Below are 23979 nucleotides of genomic sequence, written 5' to 3' on the forward strand. Positions count from 1 at the left end.
TACATGCTCCCCAAACAGATTCTCGTACACCGTGATCCCCTCCGCTCGTCTCTGTTCTGATTTCTCTGTTCTGTCGACTCTCTACCAGCTCAGTTCCACGTACTTGGTCTCCCCCGAATGTCCTTTTCATCACAGCCCTTCAAGGATTTACACTTTTAACTAATACTACGCAGATCTTCTTTATAACTTTTACCGAGACTTTGGAAGCATCTGTCAGTTCACAGTACTTTTTATTGAATAAAAACTTTGCCCGACGCAGCTGTTTTGAGGACAAAGTGGTTGTCTATCTCTAATGCGCCCCATTGATGGTCTTTAAATTCTTGCAACAGGTTCTGTTCTGCGTAAGGCCTTCCTTGGTAGACTGTTCCATTGACTACTACATCAGTAGCGTCTGTTTCCCAGTCATCTTACAGTGCCTGTAGACATCAGAGGTCAGCCGACCTTGTAGGCACGATCCAAACATGCTGATTACATTCCACCAGGATATAGGAGCATCAGGTTAACTGATTGGCTCAGAAGAGCAGTTGCGTTCATGTCTAAGCGACGGTTAGCAGTAGAGAGAAAGCAGCAGACACATTTCACCTCCGACAGAAATTAGAGACTAAGGCAATGTGTTCCAGGTGAGAATGTTCGGGCGATGCTTGTCTGCCGGATAAGTGTATGCATGAGGTCAATGTTGGGATTGAGTAAATGTCATCTCCTGGTCGATGGAAGCCCTACGCATATTTGGACTAAAATTTAGTTAGTAGACTCTGGATGGAGAGAGGTACGTACGCTTCAGTTTAGAAAGTCACAGAAAACAGAATTATCTGATTAAACAGTTTCTCAACATTATTACAGTGAATAACACAGTTTTGAAAGACAGGATCTACGAAGCACGCCCTATTGTGAAAGCGTAATCTCACGTATCTGTTGACATGTATATAATAGGAATACTCCATAATTGTGTAGGAATCCTTGTTAGATATTCTCGTATGTTCTTAAGTTTCTAAAATACCGTATGTATGTTTTATCATTTGTACCTCAAAATTCACTACAATGAAATTGACTGTTACGAGTTCAAGTCCAACATAAGTAGCCCCTGGTGTACACACGTCACATATTGAGATGCTAAGTCACTGGAGACTAATTTCTTCTCACCGTTCCTCATAATAATTCCAACCATTTCGAGGAATATTTTTTGAATAACAGTTTAGTTTTTTTTTTTTTTTTTTGTGTTTTATAGCACTTGCTACATAGTTATAGAGGGAACGAGGACACAAAGGTCCATATGCAATTCACTTTGGGTGGTATTTTCACAACTTGTCATAAAATGCCCTTTAAACCACCAGCAAGCAAGAACATACTCTAAATAATTTTGATAGTACTTTTTCACCAACTTTTAGGTGCTTTTTAAATTGTGAAATGCTTAAAAATTATTTTGAAGAGAATATCTCCTAGGAGATAACTCAAAAAGTGAATTGCATTTGGGCCGAAGTGCTATAACCAACAGCTTTTCATTGAGGGCTTTTTTGACTTTGAATTTTGCCGGTTCCACCAAGGATTCTGAGAAACGACATTAAATATTCGAGCCAAACTGACTGTGCCTGAGTATCACGATTGGTGAGATCCAAATCCATGTAGGTCAGCTTGCTTGCAGAGAGATGAATGAAACAGGCCACGCGAATCTAGATTTGACTGGCTGGATCAATTTGTCTATTGATTTGTTCATCTCTACGGCACCCTGTTATAAAGTTGAAGGGAAACGGTTGCATCCTGCTGTAAAGTGTATGCCAGCTCATGACTGTGCGTGAAAGAGATTCCTTGTCATTACTAAGGATAAATGACTGCTAGATAATGGTTAGATGCCTGCAAGGCATGAGGACCGAAAGGTGTGAGGCCGGAATGGAACGAGACGGCAAGGCCAGTGGATTATTGTGAGAAGCTTTCTTATCAAACTTCACACTATCATTATATCCTGGTGTGCAGGCCTGCGTGTGAGGACCATTAGTGCTTCTCTGGTTAGTTGTGTCGGTCCACGTTGTGTTCTTGGATTATCAGTCCATGACCTGTTGTGTTGTGTCCTTGGATTATCAGTCCATGGCCTGTCATGTTTTTGGATTATCAGTCCATGACCTGTTGTGTTGTGTTTTTGGATTATGATGGCTTGCACTGGAGAGGAAATATTGTTGTTACAAGATTTTTACTGTGCTTAAAGGGACACTTAAGTCAAACAAAAAAAATGAGTTTTACTCACCTGGGGTTTCCAATAGCCGGTGCAGCTGTCCGGTGCCCTCGCCGTCTCCCTCCGATCCTCCTCGCCCCGCCGGCAGCCACTTCCTGTTTCGGTGACAGAAGCTGACAGGCCGGGGACACGAGTGATTCTTCGCGTTCCTGGCCACAATAGCGCCATCTATGCTGCTATAGCATATATCATATACCATATAGCAGCATAGAGGGTGCTAATGTGTCTGGGAATGGGAAGAATCACTCGCGTCCCCAGCCTGTCAGCTCCTGTCACCGAAACAGGAAGTGGCTGCCGGCGGGGCCAGGAGGATCGGAGGGAGACGGCGAGGGCACCGGACAGCTGCAGGAGGCTATTGGAAGCCCTAGGTAAGTAAAACTCATTTTTTTTGTTTGATTTAAGTGTCCCTTTTAAAGGACCACAATTACAAACCTTTAAAATGCACACTTATAAGGTGTACATTTTGTTCCGGAGTAAAATGTGCTATAAATTACATTTTTCCTATGTTGTCACTTACAGTAAGTAATTAAAAGCTGACAGATCTGACAGGTTTTGGTCTAGTCCATTTCCTCATGGGGAGTTCACAGCTTCTTCCTCAATCTTTACAAAAGCACTCCTTGGAAAGGATCTGTATAAAGTTGCCGGCCAGCCTGTTTGCTCATTTGCATACTGTTTTGGGAGTTACCCTGAGCAACTGCGATTCACTAAGTGCTTTTCAAAATAAAAGGAAACCCAGAGAATCCCCCATGAGGAGATGGAGTAGTCCTGTCAGGTCTGTCAGATTTTTACTGCTTACTGTAGGTGACAGGAACATAGGAGAAAGGTAATGTATAGTTCATTGTGCAGTTCATTAGTGAAATCTACATTTTATTATATATATATATATATATTAGAGGACCACTGTCGCGAAAATCTTAAAATGTAAAATATATACAAACACATAATAAAACACATAAGAAGAATGTTTCTTCCTGATTAAAATGAGTCACAGATTACTTATGTCCTATGTTGCTGTCACTACAGTAGGTATTAGAAATCTGATAGAACTGACAGGTTTTGGGCTAGTCCTTCTCTCCATGGGGGATTCTCAGCATGGCCTTTATTCTTTATAAAGACACTCCCTGAAAAAGTCTTATATAAAGATGCTGGCCAGCCTCCCTGCTCACCGTACACTTTTTTGGGGGGGGCAGTTGGATGGAGCATCTGTTATTTACTAAGTGCTTTTGGAAATAAACAAAACCCTGAGATTTCCCCCCCCCCCCCCCCCCCCATGAGGAGATGGGCTAGTCCAAAATTTGTTGGTTCTGTCAGATTTTTCTACTACTAAGGCTCAACACACACCATACAATCTTGGTTGTTCAATCTTACCACTTTCATGTAGTATAAGAGCTTATCCAATCAATCATTCAAGGTATTTTCAATCTGTTGGCCCTTATACTACATAGATTTGGTAAATCTGTACAACCAAAATTGTATGGTGTGTGTTGAGCTTTAGTGTTAGTGACATCAACATAGGAGAAAAGTAATTTTATAACTCATTTTACTCTGGAAGAAACATACTTCTTATATTGTAAGTATATGTTTATATATATATTTTACATTTTAGGATTTTTGTGACAGTGGTCCTTTTAAAGGATGGAGATGCACAATATTTAATTAATATTAAGTATTATCAACAGTGCTGGTATTATACATTGATCAAGTTTAAAAATGTGAATCCAGCTGGTAACATTCCCTTTGGAAAGGCCGTGAACCTGGTGAGGTCTATAGACTGAGAGGGAGTCTCCAGGTTCTGGGCGAGGGTAGAAACAACCACAAATGCCTCCTGAGAAATTACTCTATAGATTTTCCTTCTTAAAGCCCCAGAAAGATACATATCATACTTTACTTTTCCGTAGCGTGGAAAGGGAATAGAATCTCTTTTGAATTGTAACTGTTGTCTGTGTCACCATTAGAGAAACGTTCCCTCCCTTCTTCGGGAACGTAGTGGGTGGAGAGATGTATCCACTTCCTGTGAGGAGAGGAAGTACAAGTCCTATTCTGAGATGAGGGCAGTAAGGCCCCAACTTCTTTCCTCACTATAAATGCTATTCTTGAATTTGTACTTTAAAGGCATTCAGTTCATATTTATCACCACCAGCACAGGTCCAAAAAAGTGAGGATTTCTCATTTCTTTATTTTTAATCAATTTTTTTTTTCCCCCTGAAAATAAATTGTGCAGATTTCATGGAAAAAAAAAGCAGTTTGCGTAGAAATATTTTGCATAAAGCTGATAATGCAACAAATGTATATTAACAAAACGTTAGACTTAACACTGCGAACCTACATCAATGGTTTTAGTTGAAGAATTTAACTCATTCTGGAACTGATTTCTCATTTTAAAGGACAGCTGACGTGAGAAGAATATGGAGGCTGACATATTTATTTCCTTTCAAACAATACCAGTTCCCTGGCAGCCCTGCTGATCTATTTGGCTGCAGTAATGTCTGAATCACACCAGAAACAAGAATACAGCTAATCTTATCAGATCTGACAATAATGTCAGAAACACCTGATCTGCGGCATGCTTGTTCAGGGGCTGTGGCTAAAAGTATTAGAGGCAGAGGATCCGCATGACAGCCAGGCAACTGGTATTGCTTAAAAGGAATGTGGCAGCCTCCATATACGGTACCTCTCTCATTACAGTTTTGCTGTGGAGGGTGGGCCAGTCTTTGCAGCTCAGCCCTTCAGGCCCCTGATGACCATCTCTTCATTCAGGACAGATTGAACAAGCCATCGATTACAGCTTGTTAACATTTTGATTGTAATGTAAATAATCATGTCGATAGCAAACACAAAAATCCACTACAATTTTTGCCCAGTTAGATGTTTTTGTCTAATCAATTGTCTAATCGGGTAAAAAAATGTCTATGGCCACATACAGCCTTCAGCATTAGCTGATTGACAGCTGCTGGTTGCAGATGCTCAGTAAGACGTACTCTCATAGGAGGAGGAGCTGCTACTAGCTGTCATTGCTGTATACATAACATGACCTTCTGTGGGAGGAGCTTCTGCAAACTCCGCCCAATTCAGGGTGTCAGTTATATTGTCTCTGATACACACAGAGCTCTTAGGAGGAAGTGGAAGATTTCAGACAAGTCAATTCTCTGATTGCTGCAAAGTGTCTGTAAATCACTGTGACGTTTATTGGCCCCTGAGGAAAGCACTTGCTGCACGCGGCAGTACAGATACTGATGGGTGTGTCATGCTTAGATACAGGAATATTTTAAAAAATTTTTTTTAAGTTTTTGAAGAATTTTTTTCTTTAATTTTTTGTTTTTTTAGGACCATTTGTACGTCTGCACTCGAGAGCCACAAATGAAAAGAGATGTGTTGTTGTTAAGCTTTTAGTGCATCTCCTGCAGCAAAAAGGAAAAAAATACGGTTTCAGTAACTTGTTGGCCAGGAGAATAGTGCAGGTGGGAAAAGTAAGAGATTTTAAACATGAGGCATTTACTGACTAAGGCCCAGTGCTCACCAAAAACCTCCAGCAGATCCGTAAAACGCTAGAGGTTTTTGAAGCAGATTTCAGAGCGATTCTAGGCATGATTTCTACACATGCCGAGCATTTTTTGGAGCGTTTTTGTGCAGCAGATTTCATATATTGTTGCAGTAAAGCTGTTACTGAACAGCTTCTGTAACAAAAACGCCTGCATAACCGATCTGATCTAGCGGTTTTTCAGAGCTGTTTTCCACTTTCCTATACTTTAACATTGAGGCAGAAACGCCTCAGATATCTAAAAAATGCTGCAGCCCCCCAGTTTGCGTTTGTGGAAAAAACGAGCCGCTCTGGTGTACACCAGCCCTATCACTTTCATTAGCCAAGCGGTTTCCCCCTGCATGCATTTAAAAAAACGCTCCAGAACCGCTCTGGTGTGCACCAGCCCTTACTGAAAGAACGTTTCATGATCTGAGCTCCTGGGAAGCAGTACCTTCATCAGGTATATTTCCAGGCTTGTCTCTGAAGAAGGGGACTTGCTCCCTGTAAGCTGCATTAGGATTTTTTTTTTCAGCTAGCCATTGGAAAGCCTTTTTTCCCCCCAATATTTAGTTTGGTTTTTCCTCTGCACACGATCTCTCGGATGCCTGCATCCTGCAGGTCTGCCTTTCACCAGCATTCTGGATAAATGTGGACTTGATTGTGAGCCCCTCTGAGGGACAGTTAGTGACAAGACAATATATACGGTACTCTGTACAGTGCTGTGTAATATGTCAGTCAGCGCTATTTAAATACTTAAATAAATTATTTGAGAGCAGGTGCTGCACACTACACAGCTATACGTTTCAGGAATTCCCACCCCTCTCCTCCCCCATTTCAACCATGTTTGGCCGCAGGTTACACTGACCCATTAGATCCCCCTGAAATGCTGCATTTCATGTGTGTCCCAAGCATTTAGGGACACAGAGATTCAGAGTCCAATCATATCACAGATCCAGAGTCTGTGTCCACCAATCCTATCACAGATCCAAAGTCTGTGTCCACCAATCCTATCACAGATCCAAAGTCTGTGTCCACCAATCCTGTCACAGATCCAAAGTCTGTGTCCACCAATCATATCATAGATCTAAAGTCTGTGTCCACCAATCCTATCACAGATCCAAAGTCTGTGTCCACCAATCCTATCACAGATCCAAAGTCTGTGTCCACCAATCCTATCACAGATCCAAAGTCTGTGTCCACCAATCCTATCACAGATCCAAAGTCTGTGTCCACCAATCCTATCACAGATCCAAAGTCTGTGTCCACCAATCCTATCACAGATCCAAAGTCTGTGTCCACCAATCCTATCACAGATCCAAAGTCTGTGTCCACCAATCCTATCACAGATCCAAAGTCTGTGTCCACCAATCCTATCACAGATCCAAAGTCTGTGTCCACCAATCCTATCACAGATCCAAAGTCTGTGTCCACCAATCCTATCACAGATCCAAAGTCTGTGTCCACCAATCCTATCACAGATCCAAAGTCTGTGTCCACCAATCATATCACAGATCCAAAGTCTGTGTCCACCAATCATATCATTGATCTAAAGTCTGTGTCCACCAATCCTATCACAGATCCAAAGTCTGTGTCCACCAATCATATTACAGATCCAAAGTCTGTGTCCACCAATCATATCACAGATCCAAAGTCTGTGTCCACCAATCATATCACAGATCCAGAGTCTGTGTCCACTAATCATATCACAGATCCAAAGTCTGTGTCCACCAATCATAGCACAGATCCAGAGTCTGTGTCCACCAATCCTATCACAGATCCAGAGTCTGTGTCCACCAATCATATCACAGATCCAAAGTCTGTCTCCACCAATCATATCACAGATCCAAAGTCTGTGTCCACCAATCATATCACAGATCCAAAGTCTGTGTCCACCAATCCTGTCACAGATCCAAAGTCTGTGTCCACCAATCATATTACAGATCCAAAGTCTGTGTCCACCAATCCTATCACAGATCCAAAGTTTGTGTCCACCAATCCTGTCACAGATCCAAAGTCTGTGTCCACCAATCCTGTCACAGATCCAAAGTCTGTGTCCACCAATCCTGTCACAGATCCAAAGTCTGTGTCCACCAATCCTGTCACAGATCCAAAGTCTGTGTCCACCAATCATAGCACAGATCCAAAGTCTGTGTCCACCAATCATAGCACAGATCCAAAGTCTGTGTCCACCAATCCTATCACAGATCCAAAGTCTGTGTCCACCAATCCTGTCACAGATCCAAAGTCTGTGTCCACCAATCATAGCACAGATCCAAAGTCTGTGTCCACCAATCCTGTCACAGATCCAAAGTCTGTGTCCACCAATCATATCACAGATCCAGAGTCTGTGTCCACCAATCCTGTCACAGATCCAAAGTCTGTGTCCACCAATCATATCACAGATCCAAAGTCTGTGTCCACCAATCATAGCACAGATCCAAAGTCTGTGTCCACCAATCCTGTCACAGATCCAAAGTCTGTGTCCACCAATCCTGTCACAGATCCAAAGTCTGTGTCCACCAATCCTGTCACAGATCCAAAGTCTGTGTCCACCAATCATATCACAGATCCAAAGTCTGTGTCCACCAATCATAGCACAGATCCAAAGTCTGTGTCCACCAATCCTATCACAGATCCAAAGTCTGTGTCCACCAATCCTGTCACAGATCCAAAGTCTGTGTCCACCAATCATAGCACAGATCCAAAGTCTGTGTCCACCAATCATATCACAGATCCAGAGTCTGTGTCCACCAATCCTGTCACAGATCCAAAGTCTGTGTCCACCAATCATATCACAGATCCAAAGTCTGTGTCCACCAATCATAGCACAGATCCAAAGTCTGTGTCCACCAATCCTGTCACAGATCCAAAGTCTGTGTCCACCAATCCTGTCACAGATCCAAAGTCTGTGTCCACCAATCCTGTCACAGATCCAAAGTCTGTGTCCACCAATCATATCACAGATCCAAAGTCTTTGTCCACCAATCATATCACAGATCCAAAGTCTGTGTCCACCAATCCTATCACAGATCCAGAGTGTGTGTCCACCAATCCTATCACAGATCCAAAGTCTGTGTCCACCAATCATATCACAGATCCAAAGTCTGTGTCCACCAATCCTGTCACAGATCCAGAGTCTGTGTCCACTAATCATATCACAGATCCAGAGTCTGTGTCCACCAATCATATCACAGATCCAGAGTCTGTGTCCACCAATCCTATCACAGATCCAAAGTCTGTGTCCACCAATCCTGTCACAGATCCAAAGTCTGTGTCCATCAATCCTATCACAGATCCAAAGTCTGTGTCCACCAATCATATCACAGATCCAGAGTCTGTGTCCACCAATCCTATCACAGATCCAAAGTCTGTGTCCACCAATCATATCACAGATCCAGAGTCTGTGTCCACCAATCATATCACAGATCCAAAGTCTGTGTCCACCAATCATATCACAGATCCAGAGTCTGTGTCCACCAATCCTATCACAGATCCAAAGTCTGTGTCCATCAATCCTGTCACAGATCCAAAGTCTGTGTCCACTAATCATATCACAGATCCAAAGTCTGTGTCCACTAATCATATCACAGATCCAGAGTCTGTGTCCACCAATCATATCACAGATCCAGAGTCTGTGTCCACTAATCATATCACAGATCCAGAGTCTGTGTCCACCAATCCTATCACAGATCCAGAGTCTGTGTCCACCAATCATATCACAGATCCAGAGTCTGTGTCCACCAATCCTATCACAGATCCAGAGTCTGTGTCCACCAATCCTATCACAGATCCAAAGTCTGTGTCCACCAATCCTGTCACAGATCCAAAGTCTGTGTCCACCAATCCTGTCACAGATCCAAAGTCTGTGTCCACCAATCCTGTCACAGATCCAAAGTCTGTGTCCACCAATCCTGTCACAGATCCAAAGTCTGTGTCCACCAATCCTGTCACAGATCCAAAGTCTGTGTCCACCAATCCTGTCACAGATCCAAAGTCTGTGTCCACCAATCCTATCACAGATCCAAAGTCTGTGTCCACCAATCGTATCACAGATCCAGAGTCTGTGTCCACCAATCCTATCACAGATCCAAAGTCTGTGTCCACCAATCATATCACAGATCCAGAGTCTGTGTCCACCAATCCTATCACAGATCCAGAGTCTGTGTCCACCAATCATATCACAGATCCAGAGTCTGTGTCCACCAATCCTATCACAGATCCAGAGTCTGTGTCCACCAATCCTATCACAGATCCAGAGTCTGTGTCCACCAATCCTGTCACAGATCCAGAGTCTGTGTCCACCAATCATAGCACAGATCCAAAGTCTGTGTCCACCAATCATAGCACAGATCCAAAGTCTGTGTCCACCAATCATAGCACAGATCCAAAGTCTGTGTCCACCAATCATAGCACAGATCCAGAGTCTGTGTCCACCAATCATAGCAACATCATATAACACTATTGTTAGACCTACTACCAAGCTGTGTGGTATTATTCCTTTACCAGATATATTCATATTGCCTTTCCTGCATTATGTGCCTTTTATCCACAGATTTGCACCAGCTCAGTTGTTTAGGACCTCTGGCTACTGCTCCTTTTCTTTGTCGGGAGTCCGTCCGTCGGCCGTTACCCCATAGCTGCAGGCTGCTATCACCCATCAGCCTCAGGTATTCTCCTGCTGTTAACTCCTTCAGCTGGGATGCTCTAGGAGGTCATGTGACCAGATTGTTCCTTGCAGAAGTGTGATTTTGGATCTTTAGGCCTTTGCCCTTGCATTGGGATACGTTTGTACACAGTGAGCAGAGTTTATCGTTGTTGTAAGGTAGGCAGTGTGTGTGGCACAGAGTGCTGGTATTTGTAGTGCTTATTTTTTAGGGTCAGCCCACACGACTGTCACATGATGATACTGTTCTCTCATACAAGCATTGCGTGAGAATTCCGGCTCCTGGCAAACTCTCTGCTTTTAGTTCCGTGTGGATCGGGGGAAATGTCAGACCCTCTGCTGGGTTTTTGTTGCTGCTCCAGGTGTGATTGGCCGGCAAGGGCAGAAGGTGGGAGAAACTTTCCCAATTTTTTTGTTTTTTTCTTTATTTTTGGGAGTAAAGGCGAGCTGCTGTCTGTGTTACTGCTCAGTGGATTTCCTGTCTGAATGACTGGCTGGTGTCTGTAATACAGGAAACAAAGGCCAGGGACTCCCTATATTATATGTATAATAGATGAGAGGTCACTCACCGCTTCTAAAAACGTAAACATGAAGGTCGTCTCGATTATTTTATCCAAGCAGATGATCGGCTTTAGGAAGGATCGGTATTTTACTTCATCTGATAATGTATGGCCAGCCTGCAGCAATCCTTCCTGATCAGGACACAACCTATATATATATATATATATATATATATATATACGCTATGGTATTAGACAGTAAAGACATCAATTAAAGGGAACCTGAAGTTACAGGGCTTTGGAGGCTGCCATATTTATTTCCTTCTAAACAATGCATATTGCCTGGCTGTCCTGCTGATCCTCTGCCTCTAATACTTTTAAACATAGCCCCTGAACAAGCATGCAGCAGATCAGGTGCTCTGACTGAAGTCTGCATTTGCTGCATGCTTGATTCAGACATTACTGCAGCCAAATAGACCAGCAGGACAGCCAGGCAACTATTATTGTTTAACTGGAAAAAAATATGTCAGCCTCCATAATATAACGCTCAGAATGCAGATCAGGTGGTCGTTTCAGAGAAAACAGGAGAGAGCCCAGCCTGGTCTTGTTTTCATCACAATATTTTCCTTCTCATTGACACTGACGTACTTTTGCTTGTAGACAGGTCTGCTTCCTGTGCGCTGGATCTGCCTCCGCCGCCCTGGCAAGCAGTGGGGGTAGATTGTTTTACCCCTGACCCTTTTAGATGCGATGATTTTATCCTCTGAATGCGTCGGGGCATTTGCATTGCACGGTTAATGCGGCCGTCAGTTTTCTTAATGAAATTAGCGCGAGTGGCCGGGTCTCGAGGAAGCAGCGTCACAGCGCACTAATTTCATCGCCATATTCATGGGAGAGCCGTTTCCCCACATCGGCCCAGCAGAGGCTCATAAGCAAAAGCGAAAAAATTGCACGTTCGTGCTTCCTCGGCAGCGGCTCGCACTAAATGGATAGCCCCCCCGCCGCCGCTGCCTAAGCGAAGGTGGATCATTCTCTGGCTGGCGTTAGGTCGGGAGTCTCCGAGCGATGAGCATACAGGGCTGGGGATGAAATGTGGTAAGTTTATGAAAGTGTGTATTAAAGTCAGTCCTGGGTCTCTAATTTCACTGCAGTATGCCAAAAGCCCGCGTTTCTTATTTCAGGCGCTGCGATCTTCTGCGAGGTTAATTTCCATGACGAACTGCAGGCCATGCGCTTAAAGGATTTATCTCATTAGAATGACACTTTTTTTTCCTTCCTCATTTGGAGAGAAATAGAGGAACTTGGATGGATTTTGAAACGGTGGCGGGAGAGGCGGAAGCTTCCTAAATCTCCTCCCGGCCGCCGAGAGCTTCTGTCCATTGAGGAATCTTTCCAGAGCGAATGTTTCCTCCTGTCCTCATGTCATCTGCGTTCTGTTAAAGTGGCCCTGACCTCTTTCACAGGACAGAAGGAAAAACCAAGAGACATTCACCCTGTATGTGTTTAGAGAGTTTAGCCTGTCTAATCCCCCCTCATCTGTGTCTAATCACAAACTGTAATCTGATCTTACCCCTGTGTCACCTGACTGCCACAGCAGATAAGGCAGATAAGCTCATTTGAAAGCACAGGATGCTAACAATATTTCTTTTTTTTTTTAAGTAGACAGACTTCAGATTAATTGTAGGACTTGTATCAGCTGTAACAAAGATATGTTTTTCTTGAACGGTTATTATGCTGCTGCTTATCTTTAAAGTGAACCTGAGGTGAAAATAAACTGATGAGGTAAACAATTATATTTATCCTCCTACTCCTAAAAATGACTTTTTAAGACATCCCAGGATTTTATTTTATATTTAAACATTTAGAAAGTAGATTGAATGTTTTGTTGTCTCTGCTCAGTTGCCGTCTATTAAGTGTCCCTAAATGAAAGTTCATGAACTATATTGACCCTTTCTCTTTCCATCTGCTCTCAGAAATATGTAGAAAATGTATTTTGCCACAAAAAAACTTTTATGGTTGTAATTTGCTTATCAGTGATGTTTACTATATTCCTGACAAGGTTCTGACAAGACAGAAGCTGTCATTTCCAGCCTTAAAAATTAACTATTTCAGGCAGCAAAATAAAAAAAGTAAAACACCCTGGTTATTAATAGGTTTAGCACTGTACATACACATGTTTATCTCATCATGTCACATGTCGCCTCGGGTACACTTTAAGAGCAGAGAGGAAGTTCTGAGTTTGGGTCCGCTTTAACCGTCTCCCGTCTGTGGGCTTCTCAGTGTATTTTATGTGATGTTGAGCTGGTATATAACTGTCGTCATGCGGTGATATCTGCACGTTAGGAGCCACAACCTGCCCTACTGAAATGGACAGACCTCGGTGCATGCAGGCTTCCATGTTTATCTCAGGGCGGTGGGCATAACGCCTGGTATACACTCTCAATTTTGGGTGGCAAATTTTGCCCCCTCTGTGTAGTAGGCGGGCCATCAGATTTTGAGCACTATGAACAGTTTGGTAGGTAAGTTCTCATTCTACATGGAGGCAATAAAATTGGTCAGTGATTGGCCAATCAAAATTGAATGTGTGTACCAGGCTTGACTGCAGCCAGGCTGCTTAAATATTAAATACGTGAATAAAAAAAAATGCAAGCAAGTGTGTAACAAATGACCCGGACAGACAAGCAGTCCTATGCCTATAAATATCCATACAGGTCCGGTGATCAGAAGGGTGGATCCGAGCATGAGGTCCCCCCCCCCCAACCAATACCAACCAATATTCAGGGATTACCTTGCAAGAGTGGAAGGGGACAACATTCTGCTTATGAGGAGAGCTGACAATCTGCCTCTGTCCGTAGCTCATCAGGTATATTTCTGTGCAGACATCGCTCTGCTTATCAGGAGAGCGGGCAATCTGCCTCTGTCAGTAGTTCATCAGGTATATTTCTACATGGATAGCACTCTGCTTATCAGGAGAGCAGGCAATCTGCCTCTGTCTGTAGCTCATCAGGTATATTCCTATACGGATAGCACTTTGATTATCAGAAGAGCAGATAATCTGCCTCTGTGTGTAGCTCATCAGGTATATTCCTATATGCATAGCATTCTGCTTATCAGGAGAGCTGACAATCTGCCTCTGTCAGTAGCTCATCAGGTATATTTCTACATGGATAGCATTCTGCTTATCAGGAGAGCTGACAATCTGCCTCTGTCAGTAGCTCATCAGGTATATTCCTATACGGATAGCGCTTTGATTATCAGAAGAGCAGATAATCTGCCTCTGTCTGTAGCTCATCAGGTATATTCATATATGCATAGCATTCTGCTTATCAGGAGAGCTGACAATCTGCCTCTGTCAGTAGCTCATCAGGTATATTTCTGTGCAGACATCGCTCTGCTTATTAGGAGAGCTGACAATCTGCCTCTGTCAGTAGCTCATCAGGTATATTTCTGTGCAGACATCGCTCTGCTTATCAGGAGAGCTGACAATCTGCCTCTGTCAGTAGCTCATCAGGTATATTCCTATACGGATAGCGCTCTGATTATCAGAAGAGCAGGTAATCTGCCTCTGTCCGTAGCTCATCAGGTATATTTCTGTACAGACATCGCTCTGCTTATCAGGAGAGCTGACAACCTGCCTCTGTCAGTAGCTCATCAGGTATATTTCTGTGCAGACATCGCTCTGCTTATCAGGAGAGCTGACAATCTGCCTCTGTCTGTAGCTCATCAGGTATATTTCTGTGCAGACATCGCTCTGCTTATCAGGAGAGCAAGCAATCTGTCTCTGTCCGTAGCTCATCAGGTATATTCCTATACGGATAGCGCTCTGCTTATCAGAAGAGCAGGCAATCTGCCTCTGTCCGTAGCTCATCAGGTATATTCCTATATAGATAGCACTCTGTTATCTGGAGAGCTGAACAAGTACTCAACCATTTTTAGGTGGATTTCGGGGAGCAGGGGCTGTAACAAGGGAGTTGTGTCTGCCACAAAGACACATACCTATATTACTTACTAAACTTGCAAACTGTATGCAGCTGGATATTGGGCCGATGCCAATCCACAGGAAGTGGATGTGTTAGGAAAGTGCAAGCTTGAAGAATAACATGAATTGGCTGCTGTGAAGGAGAGATGTCACACAGCTTTGTCCCTCTCCTCTCCTCCTGTCTTCTCTCTTCTTTTATCATCTTATAAGAAATATACCTTAATGTTAATGTTGATTCTGCTGAAACCAGATCGGAATCCGCCGCTTTGGGGTCTCAGCGCTTGTTCCCCGCTGATGACGCTGTCAGTGGCTCACAGGCCGCACATTCTGATAGGCAGAGGGCGCGTTCCCAGTACGCACTCCGCAAAGGTAAACAATAGTCAGCTGACTTCGGTCAGCTGACAGAGTGATGTCAGCTGATCTTACAGCTGACACCTAGGCAAGGCCTTGCTGTGTGATTGGATGTGCGGAATGTGGCCGGCCACTGATTGGATGATGTATTGTATGTAAGCCTGCAGAGTGCTCCCAGTCATCGCCCGTGATAAGCATAGCTTTGGCTAGTTGCTGGGTGTGCACTCAATTGTTACCGATATTCTGGATATTGACCTTGGCCTGTATTTGACTACTCTGTCTGTTGTAATCAAGCAGGAGAACAGAGGTGCCAAAAGGATAAAAGGAAGCTAAATGAGCTTAAAAACCAAATTCTTGGTAAATAGAGGCGGTAGTGGTGGACTTACCTCCTCCAAGTAGACACACAACGACTGTAGTAAAGACAGTCAATAGATTTTATTTATGAACTCCAAATATGCAACGCGTTTCGCAGGTTTCATCCCGCTTCATCAGGCAATAACAACGGAGCAATAGCATATGTGGTCAGTAGAAGAGACAGGCACCTCTGTGTAATTAACCTCTGCTTGATTCCTGAAAATCCTTGCTTGCTGCCTGGACTGACCTCTGCTAGTTACTGGACATCCCTTGCTTGCCGCTTGGACTGACCTTTGCTAGTTACTGGACACCCCTTGCTTGCCGCTTGGACTGACCTCTGCTAGTTACTGGACATCCCTTGCTTGCCGCCTTGACCGACCTTAGACTGTTACCGGATAATCCTTGCATGCCACTTGAACTGGACAATAAGTATAAGCCTACTTTCCTTATCAGCCAACTAACAGTGTGCCTATAGTCTCACATAAACGTTGTCACATATCACCTGGAACTTCTGCTATCTGTTGCATAACTTTGCATGCAGACTAAAAGGAACCGTGTCATAACTTGCAGCAACTATTACCTGTTGCTAAATACTGCATGCAAGTCTGCTGGAACTATTTCATAACTCAGATCAATCATCATTACTGTTGAATAACTTTGCATGAAGACTTGTCTAAACTGCATCATACCTGGATTGCTTATTGCCTGAGCTTTACTTGTGTGATACTGCTGAACTGTTACTAGCCTCATTAGTGGCTCTCGGTGGTGTGTCTGTCTTCTATGTCAGCTTGTATGCCTAGCTCGCCTAAGTCCTAATTAGGGCCAGCTAGTGGTGTGGCAGGCAGGGACAGTGTAGGTATCAGCTAGTGGTGTGGCAGGCAGGGACAGCTGGATGAAATGCGAGATCTCTAGCCTGGGACATACACGCTGACTCAGAGAGTTATACCACCAAGCCTTGCACAGCTCTTTATTTCTCTTCTATCCTTCTCCTCCATATTCCTTTCTCTTCATTCCTCTTCCTGTATCTCCTCTTATCTTCTGTCCTCATTTCTCTTCTATCCTTCCTTTCTCTTTATTCTTCCTGTATCTCCTCTTATCTCCAGTCCTCATTTCTCTTCATGTCTCTTCTATCCTTCCTCTCTATATTTCTCTGCATTCTTCTTCCTGTATCTCCTCCATACTTGTCTTTTCTTCCATCCCTCATCTCTTTTATTCCTTTTCTATCCTCCTCCTCTTCTGTTTTCTCTTCTTTTAATTTCTCTTCTATTCTCCTCCTCCTTTATCTTCTTCTCTCTTCTGTCGTTATTCTTTCTATATTCCTTTCTCTTGTTACTTCCTCTTCTATCTTCTCCATTTTGTCTATTTTCTTCTATCTTTCTCCTCTCTTCCATCCCTCATCTCTTGTATTCATTTTCTTTGAATTTCTGGTTTCTCTTCTCCTTATTTCTATTCTCCTTCTCCTCTGTCTTCTTTTCCCTTCTGTCCTCATCTTCATTTCCCTTCTATCATTCTCTTTCCTTCCATTTGCTTCCTTTACATACAACTTAGGCCTTCAATTACTACGACTGTTGATCACTGGAGAATAGAGAGAAGCCTCAGAAATCCAGGATGCCCTGTGCTGCTGAGATCTCCTAGATGCCCTGTGCTGCTGAGATCTCCTAGATGCCCTGTGCTGCTGAGATCTCCTAGATGCCCTGTGCTGCTGAGATCTCCTAGATGCCCTGTGCTGCTGAGATCTCCTAGATGCCCTGTGCTGCTGAGATCTCCTAGATGCCCTGTGCTGCTGAGATCTCCTAGATGCCCTGTGCTGCTGAGATCTCCTAGATGCCCTGTGCTGCTGAGCTCTCCTAGATGCCCTGTGCTGCTGAGCTCTCCTGGATGCCCTGACAGAGGAAACTTCTTGTAATAATTCCTGGATTGTATTGCACATGTGTGCTTATAGTGTATAACCTTTCAGCCCCTCCGCTATGATCTGGTGTGAGGAGATCACGCGAGGTTAAGCCTGTGTTAATTAAGACACATACAGTATGGGTGTGATCTCTGGGCCTGTTTTGGGATCTCGGGTGACCTATGTGCCTGTGTTGGGATCTTGGGTGATCTTTAGCGATCTCTGGGCCTGTGTTGGGATCTCGGGTGATCTCAGGTGATCTTTGTGCCTGTGTTGGGATCTCGGGTGACCTATGTGCCTGTGTTGGGATCTCAGGTGATCTCCAGAGATCTCTGGGCCTGTGTTGGGATCTCGGGTGATCTCAGGTGATCTTTGTGCCTGTGTTGGGATCTCAGGTGATCTCCAGCGATCTCTGGGCCTGTGTTGAGATCTCAGGTGATCTCCAGCTTACTCTGGGCCTGTGTTGGAATCTTGGGTGATCTCAGATGATCTTTGTGCCTGTTGAAATCTCAGGTGATCTCCAGCGATCTCTGGGCCTGTGTTGGGACCTCAGGTGATCTCCAGTGATCTCTGGGCTTGTGTTGGGATCTTGGGTGATCTCAGGTGATCTCTGTGGTTGTGTTGGAATCTCGGGTGATCTCCAGTGATCTGTGGCTGTAGAGTCTTGCTGGTTTGTGGAGTCAGCAGCCTGGCTGTAGTGCCAGCGAGGGGGAGGTGCGAGGAGATCACACGAGGTCATGCCTGTGTTAATTGAGGCACGTATGTGTGTGATCTCTGTGCCTGTGTTTGGATCTGCAGGGATCTCTGTGCCTGTGTTTGGATCTGCAGGGATCTCTGTGCCTGTGTTTGGATCTGCAGGGATCTCTGTGCCTGTGTTTGGATCTGCAGGGATCTCTGTGCCTGTGTTTGGATCTGCAGGTATCTCTGTGCCTGTGTTTGGATCTGCAGGTATCTCTGTGCCTGTGTTTGGATCTGCAGGGATCTCTGTGCCTGTGTTTGGATCTGCAGGGATCTCTGTGCCTGTGTTTGGATCTGCAGGGATCTCTGTGCCTGTGTTTGGATCTGCAGGGATCTCTGTGCCTGTGTTTGGATCTGCAGGGATCTCTGTGCCTGTGTTTGGATCTGCAGGGATCTCTGTGCCTGTGTTTGGATCTGCAGGGATCTCTGTGCCTGTGTTTGGATCTGCAGGGATCTCTGTGCCTGTGTTTGGATCTGCAGGGATCTCTGTGCCTGTGTTTGGATCTGCAGGGATCTCTGTGCCTGTGTTTGGATCTGCAGGGATCTCTGTGCCTGTGTTTGGATCTGCAGGGATCTCTGTGCCTGTGTTTGGATCTGCAGGGATCTCTGTGCCTGTGTTTGGATCTGCAGGGATCTCTGTGCCTGTGTTTGGATCTGCAGGGATCTCTGTGCCTGTGTTTGGATCTGCAGGGATCTCTGTGCCTGTGTTTGGATCTGCAGGGATCTCTGTGCCTGTGTTTGGATCTGCAGGGATCTCTATGCCTGTGTTTGGATCTGCTGGGATCTATGTGCCTGTGTTTGGATCTGCTGGGATCTCTGTGCCTGTGTTGGGATCTGCTGGGATCTCTGTGGCTGGCAGTTGTGTAGAGTCCTGCGAGGCTGAGGTGTGAGATCACATGAGGTCAGGCCTGTGGTAATTGAAGCACGTATGTGTGTGATCTCTGTGGCTGTGTTGGGATCTCTGGTGATCTCTGTGCCTGTGTTGGGATCTCTGTGGCTGTGTTGGGATCGCTGGTGATCTCTGTGCCATGCCTGTGGTAATTGAGGCATGTATGTGTGTGTTCTGACGACATCTGCTGTTTGCTGGATTTCTGTAATGCTCTGATAAGACCATTTTATCTTTCCTGCCAAGTGAATTGCAGCAGCTCAGAAGGTGGCGGCTGAACCCTGAGAGCGTCTGCTGAGCGGGGCTATTGGGCAGCATTTCACCCTCTGTGTTTGTGTTTTGCCCTCTTCAGTCTTGTAGTGTAAATGTCTCTGCAGGAAACTCGTCACTCATCACTGAGCTTCATTTATGTGTCATAATTCAGTCTAATGTGAGGAAGGTGGACTGGCTACCGCCTGGGACGGTTATCAGTCCTCACCCTGACAAGTGTACAAGCTGCTGCCAGGGGAGGGCAGCCCGGTCTCTCTGCATGGATTGAGCAGTTTTGCAGTTTTGGGGGGCAGAGAGGCGTTGGAGAAGTTTGGGACGAGCAGAGCAGCGTCTGAGCTGTCGGGGGGCAGAGCAGCGTCTGAGCTGTCGGGGGGCAGAGCAGTGTGAGAGCAGTCTGGGGAGGGCAGAGCAGCTTCTGAGCAGTCTGGGGGGGGGGGGGCAGAGCAGTGTTCGAGCAGTTTGGGGGGAACAGAGCAGCGTCTGAGCAGTCTGGGGAGGGCAGAGCAGTGTGAGAGCAGAATGGGGGAGCAGAGCAGTGTGTGAGCAGTTTGGGGGGGTCAGAGCAGCGTGTGAGCAGGTTGTGGGGGGGTCAGAGCAGCGTGTGAGCAGGTTGTGGGGGGGTCATAGCGGTGTTGGAGCAGTTTGGGATGAACAGAGCAGCGTGTGAGCATTCTGGGAGGAGCAGAGCAGCGTCTGAGCAGTCAGGGGGCAGCAGAGCAAATTGGGAGCAGTCTGGTGGGGGGAAGGCACAGCAGTGTATGAGCAGTCTGGGGGGCAGAGCAGCATGTGAGCGGTCTGGGGTGGGGGGGGGGAACAGAGCAGCGTCTGAGCAGTTTGGGGGGCAGAGCAGCATGTGAGAAGTTTGGGGGGGCAGAGCGATGTTGGAGCAGTTTGGAGGGGGCAGAGCAGCGTGTGAGCAGGTTGGAGGGGCAGAGCAGCGTGTGAGCAGGTTGGGGGGGTAGAGCAGAGTGTGAGCAGGTTGGGGGGGCAGAGTAGAGTGTGAGCAGGTTGGGGGGGCAGAGTAGAGTGTGAGCAGGTTGGGGGGGCAGAGTAGAGTGTGAGCAGGTTGGGGGGGCAGAGCAGCATGTGAGCAGGTTGGGGGGGGGGGGGGTAGAGCCGAGTGTGAGCAGGTTGGGGGGGCAGAGTAGAGTGTGAGCAGGTTGGGGGGGCAGAGTAGAGTGTGAGCAGGTTGGGGGGGCAGAGCAGTGTGGGAGCAGGTTGGGGGGGCAGAGCAGTGTGGGAGCAGGTTGGGGGGGCAGAGCAGTGTGTGAGCAGGTTGGAGGGGCAGAGCAGTGTGTGAGCAGGTTGGGGGGGGGGGGGGGCAGAGCAGTGTGTGAGCAGGTTGGGGGGGCAGAGCAGCGTGTGAGCAGGTTGGAGGGGCAGAGCAGTGTGTGAGCAGGTTGGGGGGGCAGAGCAGTGTGTGAGCAGGTTGGGAGCAGAGCAGCATGTGAGCAGGTTGGGGGGGGGGGACATAGCAGCGTGTTAATAATGATGTAGCCAGTATGGCCGTTGGCAGAGCAGGATATACGGAGGACAGGTTCCTGCCAACTCTCACACACAGAACATGATCGCAGGGATGCCATTATGCATGATTTAAAACTGGCACTGAAATTGCATTTGAACAGTGTAAATTACTTTTTTATTAACTTTAATATTCCCTCCAGTTTCTGTGTGTTTTTCATATCCACCCCCTCTCTCACTCCCTCGTCTCTCTCGCAATGATTGATTGAAATTGGGAATATTTCAAACTATTTTTGCAGCGTATGTAAGGAAAGGCCGCGGTTTGCTGAGTGTGCGGCGCGGGGAGCGTCCTGTCGTTACCAGGCGTTATAATCGCGCTCCCATCGCTGCGTCGCCATGTGTTATGTGCCATGTATAGAGATATACAGGGGAGGGCAGGACAGGAAAATCCTGAGCTGCTCAAAGCCTGACACCCGAAATCATCAGCTTACAGCGGGACCTGAACTCAGGACTTCCTCCCTGCTCTAATAGATAAGCAGCAGCATAATAACTTTTAAAGAAAAACATTTGTTACAGCTGATACAAATCCTGCAATAAATCTGCAGCATGTCTACTTCCTGCTTTCATGGAAGCAGGCATAGGGTTAACATCCTGTGTTTACCAGTTAGCTGTCTGCCACGGCAGTCAGCTGACACAGCGGAGAGATCAAATTCCACTTGTGATTAGTCCCAGATGATGGGGGATTAGACAGGCTAAACTCTCTAAATACACACAGGATGGATTTCTGTTATGTTTTCCTTCTGCCCTGTGAGTTCAGGTCCACTTTAATGGCAGACCACACTGACCCTGCTGCTAGTCTTTTATTTTAACCTTTAGTGGGCCTTGGCAAATATGGTGGCCATGCTAATCCTTTGCCTTCAGTGGTTTTGTGAGTCAAATACCTGGAACAAGCATGAAGCCAGTCAGCTGACCTGATGAGCATGCTGGTTCCGGGTCATGGAGATAGTCAGGCTGAGGGTACATGTAACCACGGAGTTAGTAATACTTAGCATTCCCCGAATGAAAGGTTTGCTGTACAGAGACTCGTGCCAGCGAGTCACATTATGACTTATAAAACCTGCGATATCCTTTATCCCGAGCCTAAAACTGCGGCCTAGTGAGAGAAAAACCAGAGAGTCACTAACATTTCCCCAATGACAGGTTTGCTTTACAGAGAATCGTGCCAGCGAGTCAGTAACCTTTCACAAGGCTTGCTGTACAGAGACTCGTGCCAGCGAGCCACATTATGACTTACGAAACCCGCGATATCCTTTGTCCCGAGCCTAATAAGCTGCGGCCCAACGATAGAAAAACACAGAAATGGGGAGATTGCTGTATTTTGCTTTCCCAGCGATTGCCAGTCACATCACCTTATTTATCCAGGGTGGAGCAGCCAGCATATAAGACATAAAAAGAGAGAAGGTGGAACTCGGACGGATCCCAAGAAATATCAGAACTATGACAAACTTTCCTTTGTTCTGATATAAAGTAAAACAAAGAGAAAACTTTCGCTGGGAACTCTGTCAGATCTCGCTAAACTTGAAAGAAAAGAGGGAAATCTTCTGCAAATAATTGTGCAACTGGCGTCTCTTCCCTTTGTTGTTAATGGCCTCTTATTTACCCAGATATCTGCCCTTATTATGCCACTAACTTGGCCGCAGTCACTAAAGAGGCCACACAGAGATGTCTCCGAACCGTAAGATTAAAAACGTTCAGCTGTGGGGCGAGGGGGGGGGGGCAGATTTGTTCGCTTTATCGGTTAATACAGAATAAGGGGTAAAGTATGGAGGAGGGGCCAGTGCTGTCCTTCAGTACTCTCTGTATTCCAGACAGTCATTGTTCTCTCCAGAAGACCCCCAACATGTCTGCTGGGATGAGTCTCTCACAAAGCCTGCATGAAAAGGGGCGCAAGAAAAAGGGTGCAGGCTTTGTTGATAAAAATATTGTTAATATCTACCGATATTTTTAATTTCTAAAGCGTAGATGGTGTATATTATCCTAATAATCTTGCCGAATGAAAACTGCGAACGATAATAAAGCAGTAGAAAATCGTAATGATATTTTACTACAGCTTAACCTAACCCTCCTCTCACACAGAACCCTCCACCAGGGCCGGGCCGAGGCATAGGCTGGAGAGGCTCCAGCCTCAGGGCGCAGTGTAGGAGGGGGCGCAGAATTCATTCAGCTGTCATTCCTAATTGTGTTTGAAGCAGAAATAAATAAGAAAGGGGTATACATAGCTGTGACTGCAAGCCAGATAACTAGATATTAAGTTGTTGGGGACGTTGTGGGCCCTGTGGCCCTCTTAGTCTAATAGCAATTAGTGTGTGACAGCTGGGGTGGGAGGGATGGAGGGGCGCACTTTGGTGTCTCAGCCTTGGGTGCTGGAGAACCTTGTCCCAGGTCTGCCCTCCACTACTGATGGCTACAACTTCTCCCAGGGTGGTGTCTAACCCTAAGACCCGCCCCTCTCTAGTGGTGCCTAACCCTAAGACCCGCCCCTCTCTGGTGGTGCCTAACCCTAAGAGCCTCCCTGGGGGTGCCTAACTCTAAGACCCCCCCCCCCCTTGGTGGTGCCTAACCCTAACCGTTGCCTATGGGGCCTGGAGTCCCACAGTGCACTTGGAGTAGAAGAGTGTATAGTTAAACAGCCCAGGCTAAGCATATCTAGGAGGGTGGAGCTACATACCCTATTCAGCTTTACTTACGATGAAAATCTGGGAGGGGAACGTTGGGCTTTAAGGACACTGCACTCAGAGTATAGTTTGTCTTTAATAACATTGTGAGTGTGCCCTTATCCTTTAAAGCTTAAAGTGTACCAGAGACAAACTATTATAAAAGATTTATACAAACCTGAGGCTTCCCCCAGCCCCCTCCACATCGATCGCTCCCATGACATCTTCCTCCACCTTCTTCTGGTCCTGGAAGAAGCCCCGTAAGCTTGGCAAGTCGAGGTCAGTCGGAACATGCACAATGCGACTGTGTGGGCCCCCATCTTGCTCCCGCAGATTGCTGAGGAGTGGGGCGTGCACCCAAGGATGCGCAGGGCAAACCGACTCGCCAAACTTACGGGGCTTTCACCGGGACCAGAAGAAGGTGGAGGAAG

General features: G+C 45.9%; 2 protein-coding genes across 4 annotated transcripts in view; both read left to right on the top strand.

Annotated features, from left to right (window-relative positions):
* Positions 1–10200, top strand: part of LOC137521762 (mucin-4-like) — a 39061-nt gene extending 28861 nt beyond the window's left edge. The window contains exons 2-3 of the mRNA XM_068241453.1: positions 5549–5691; positions 6661–10200. Of these exons, the coding sequence (XP_068097554.1) occupies positions 5549–5691; positions 6661–10200 (3683 nt within the window). The remainder of the gene's footprint in view (positions 1–5548; positions 5692–6660) is intronic.
* CASZ1 (castor zinc finger 1) overlaps positions 1–23979 on the top strand; it is a 440241-nt gene that overhangs the window by 54780 nt on the left and 361482 nt on the right. The window lies entirely within an intron of this gene.

This window comes from Hyperolius riggenbachi, chromosome 6 (genome assembly GCF_040937935.1).
Source record: "Hyperolius riggenbachi isolate aHypRig1 chromosome 6, aHypRig1.pri, whole genome shotgun sequence".
NCBI lineage: Eukaryota > Metazoa > Chordata > Amphibia > Anura > Hyperoliidae > Hyperolius > Hyperolius riggenbachi.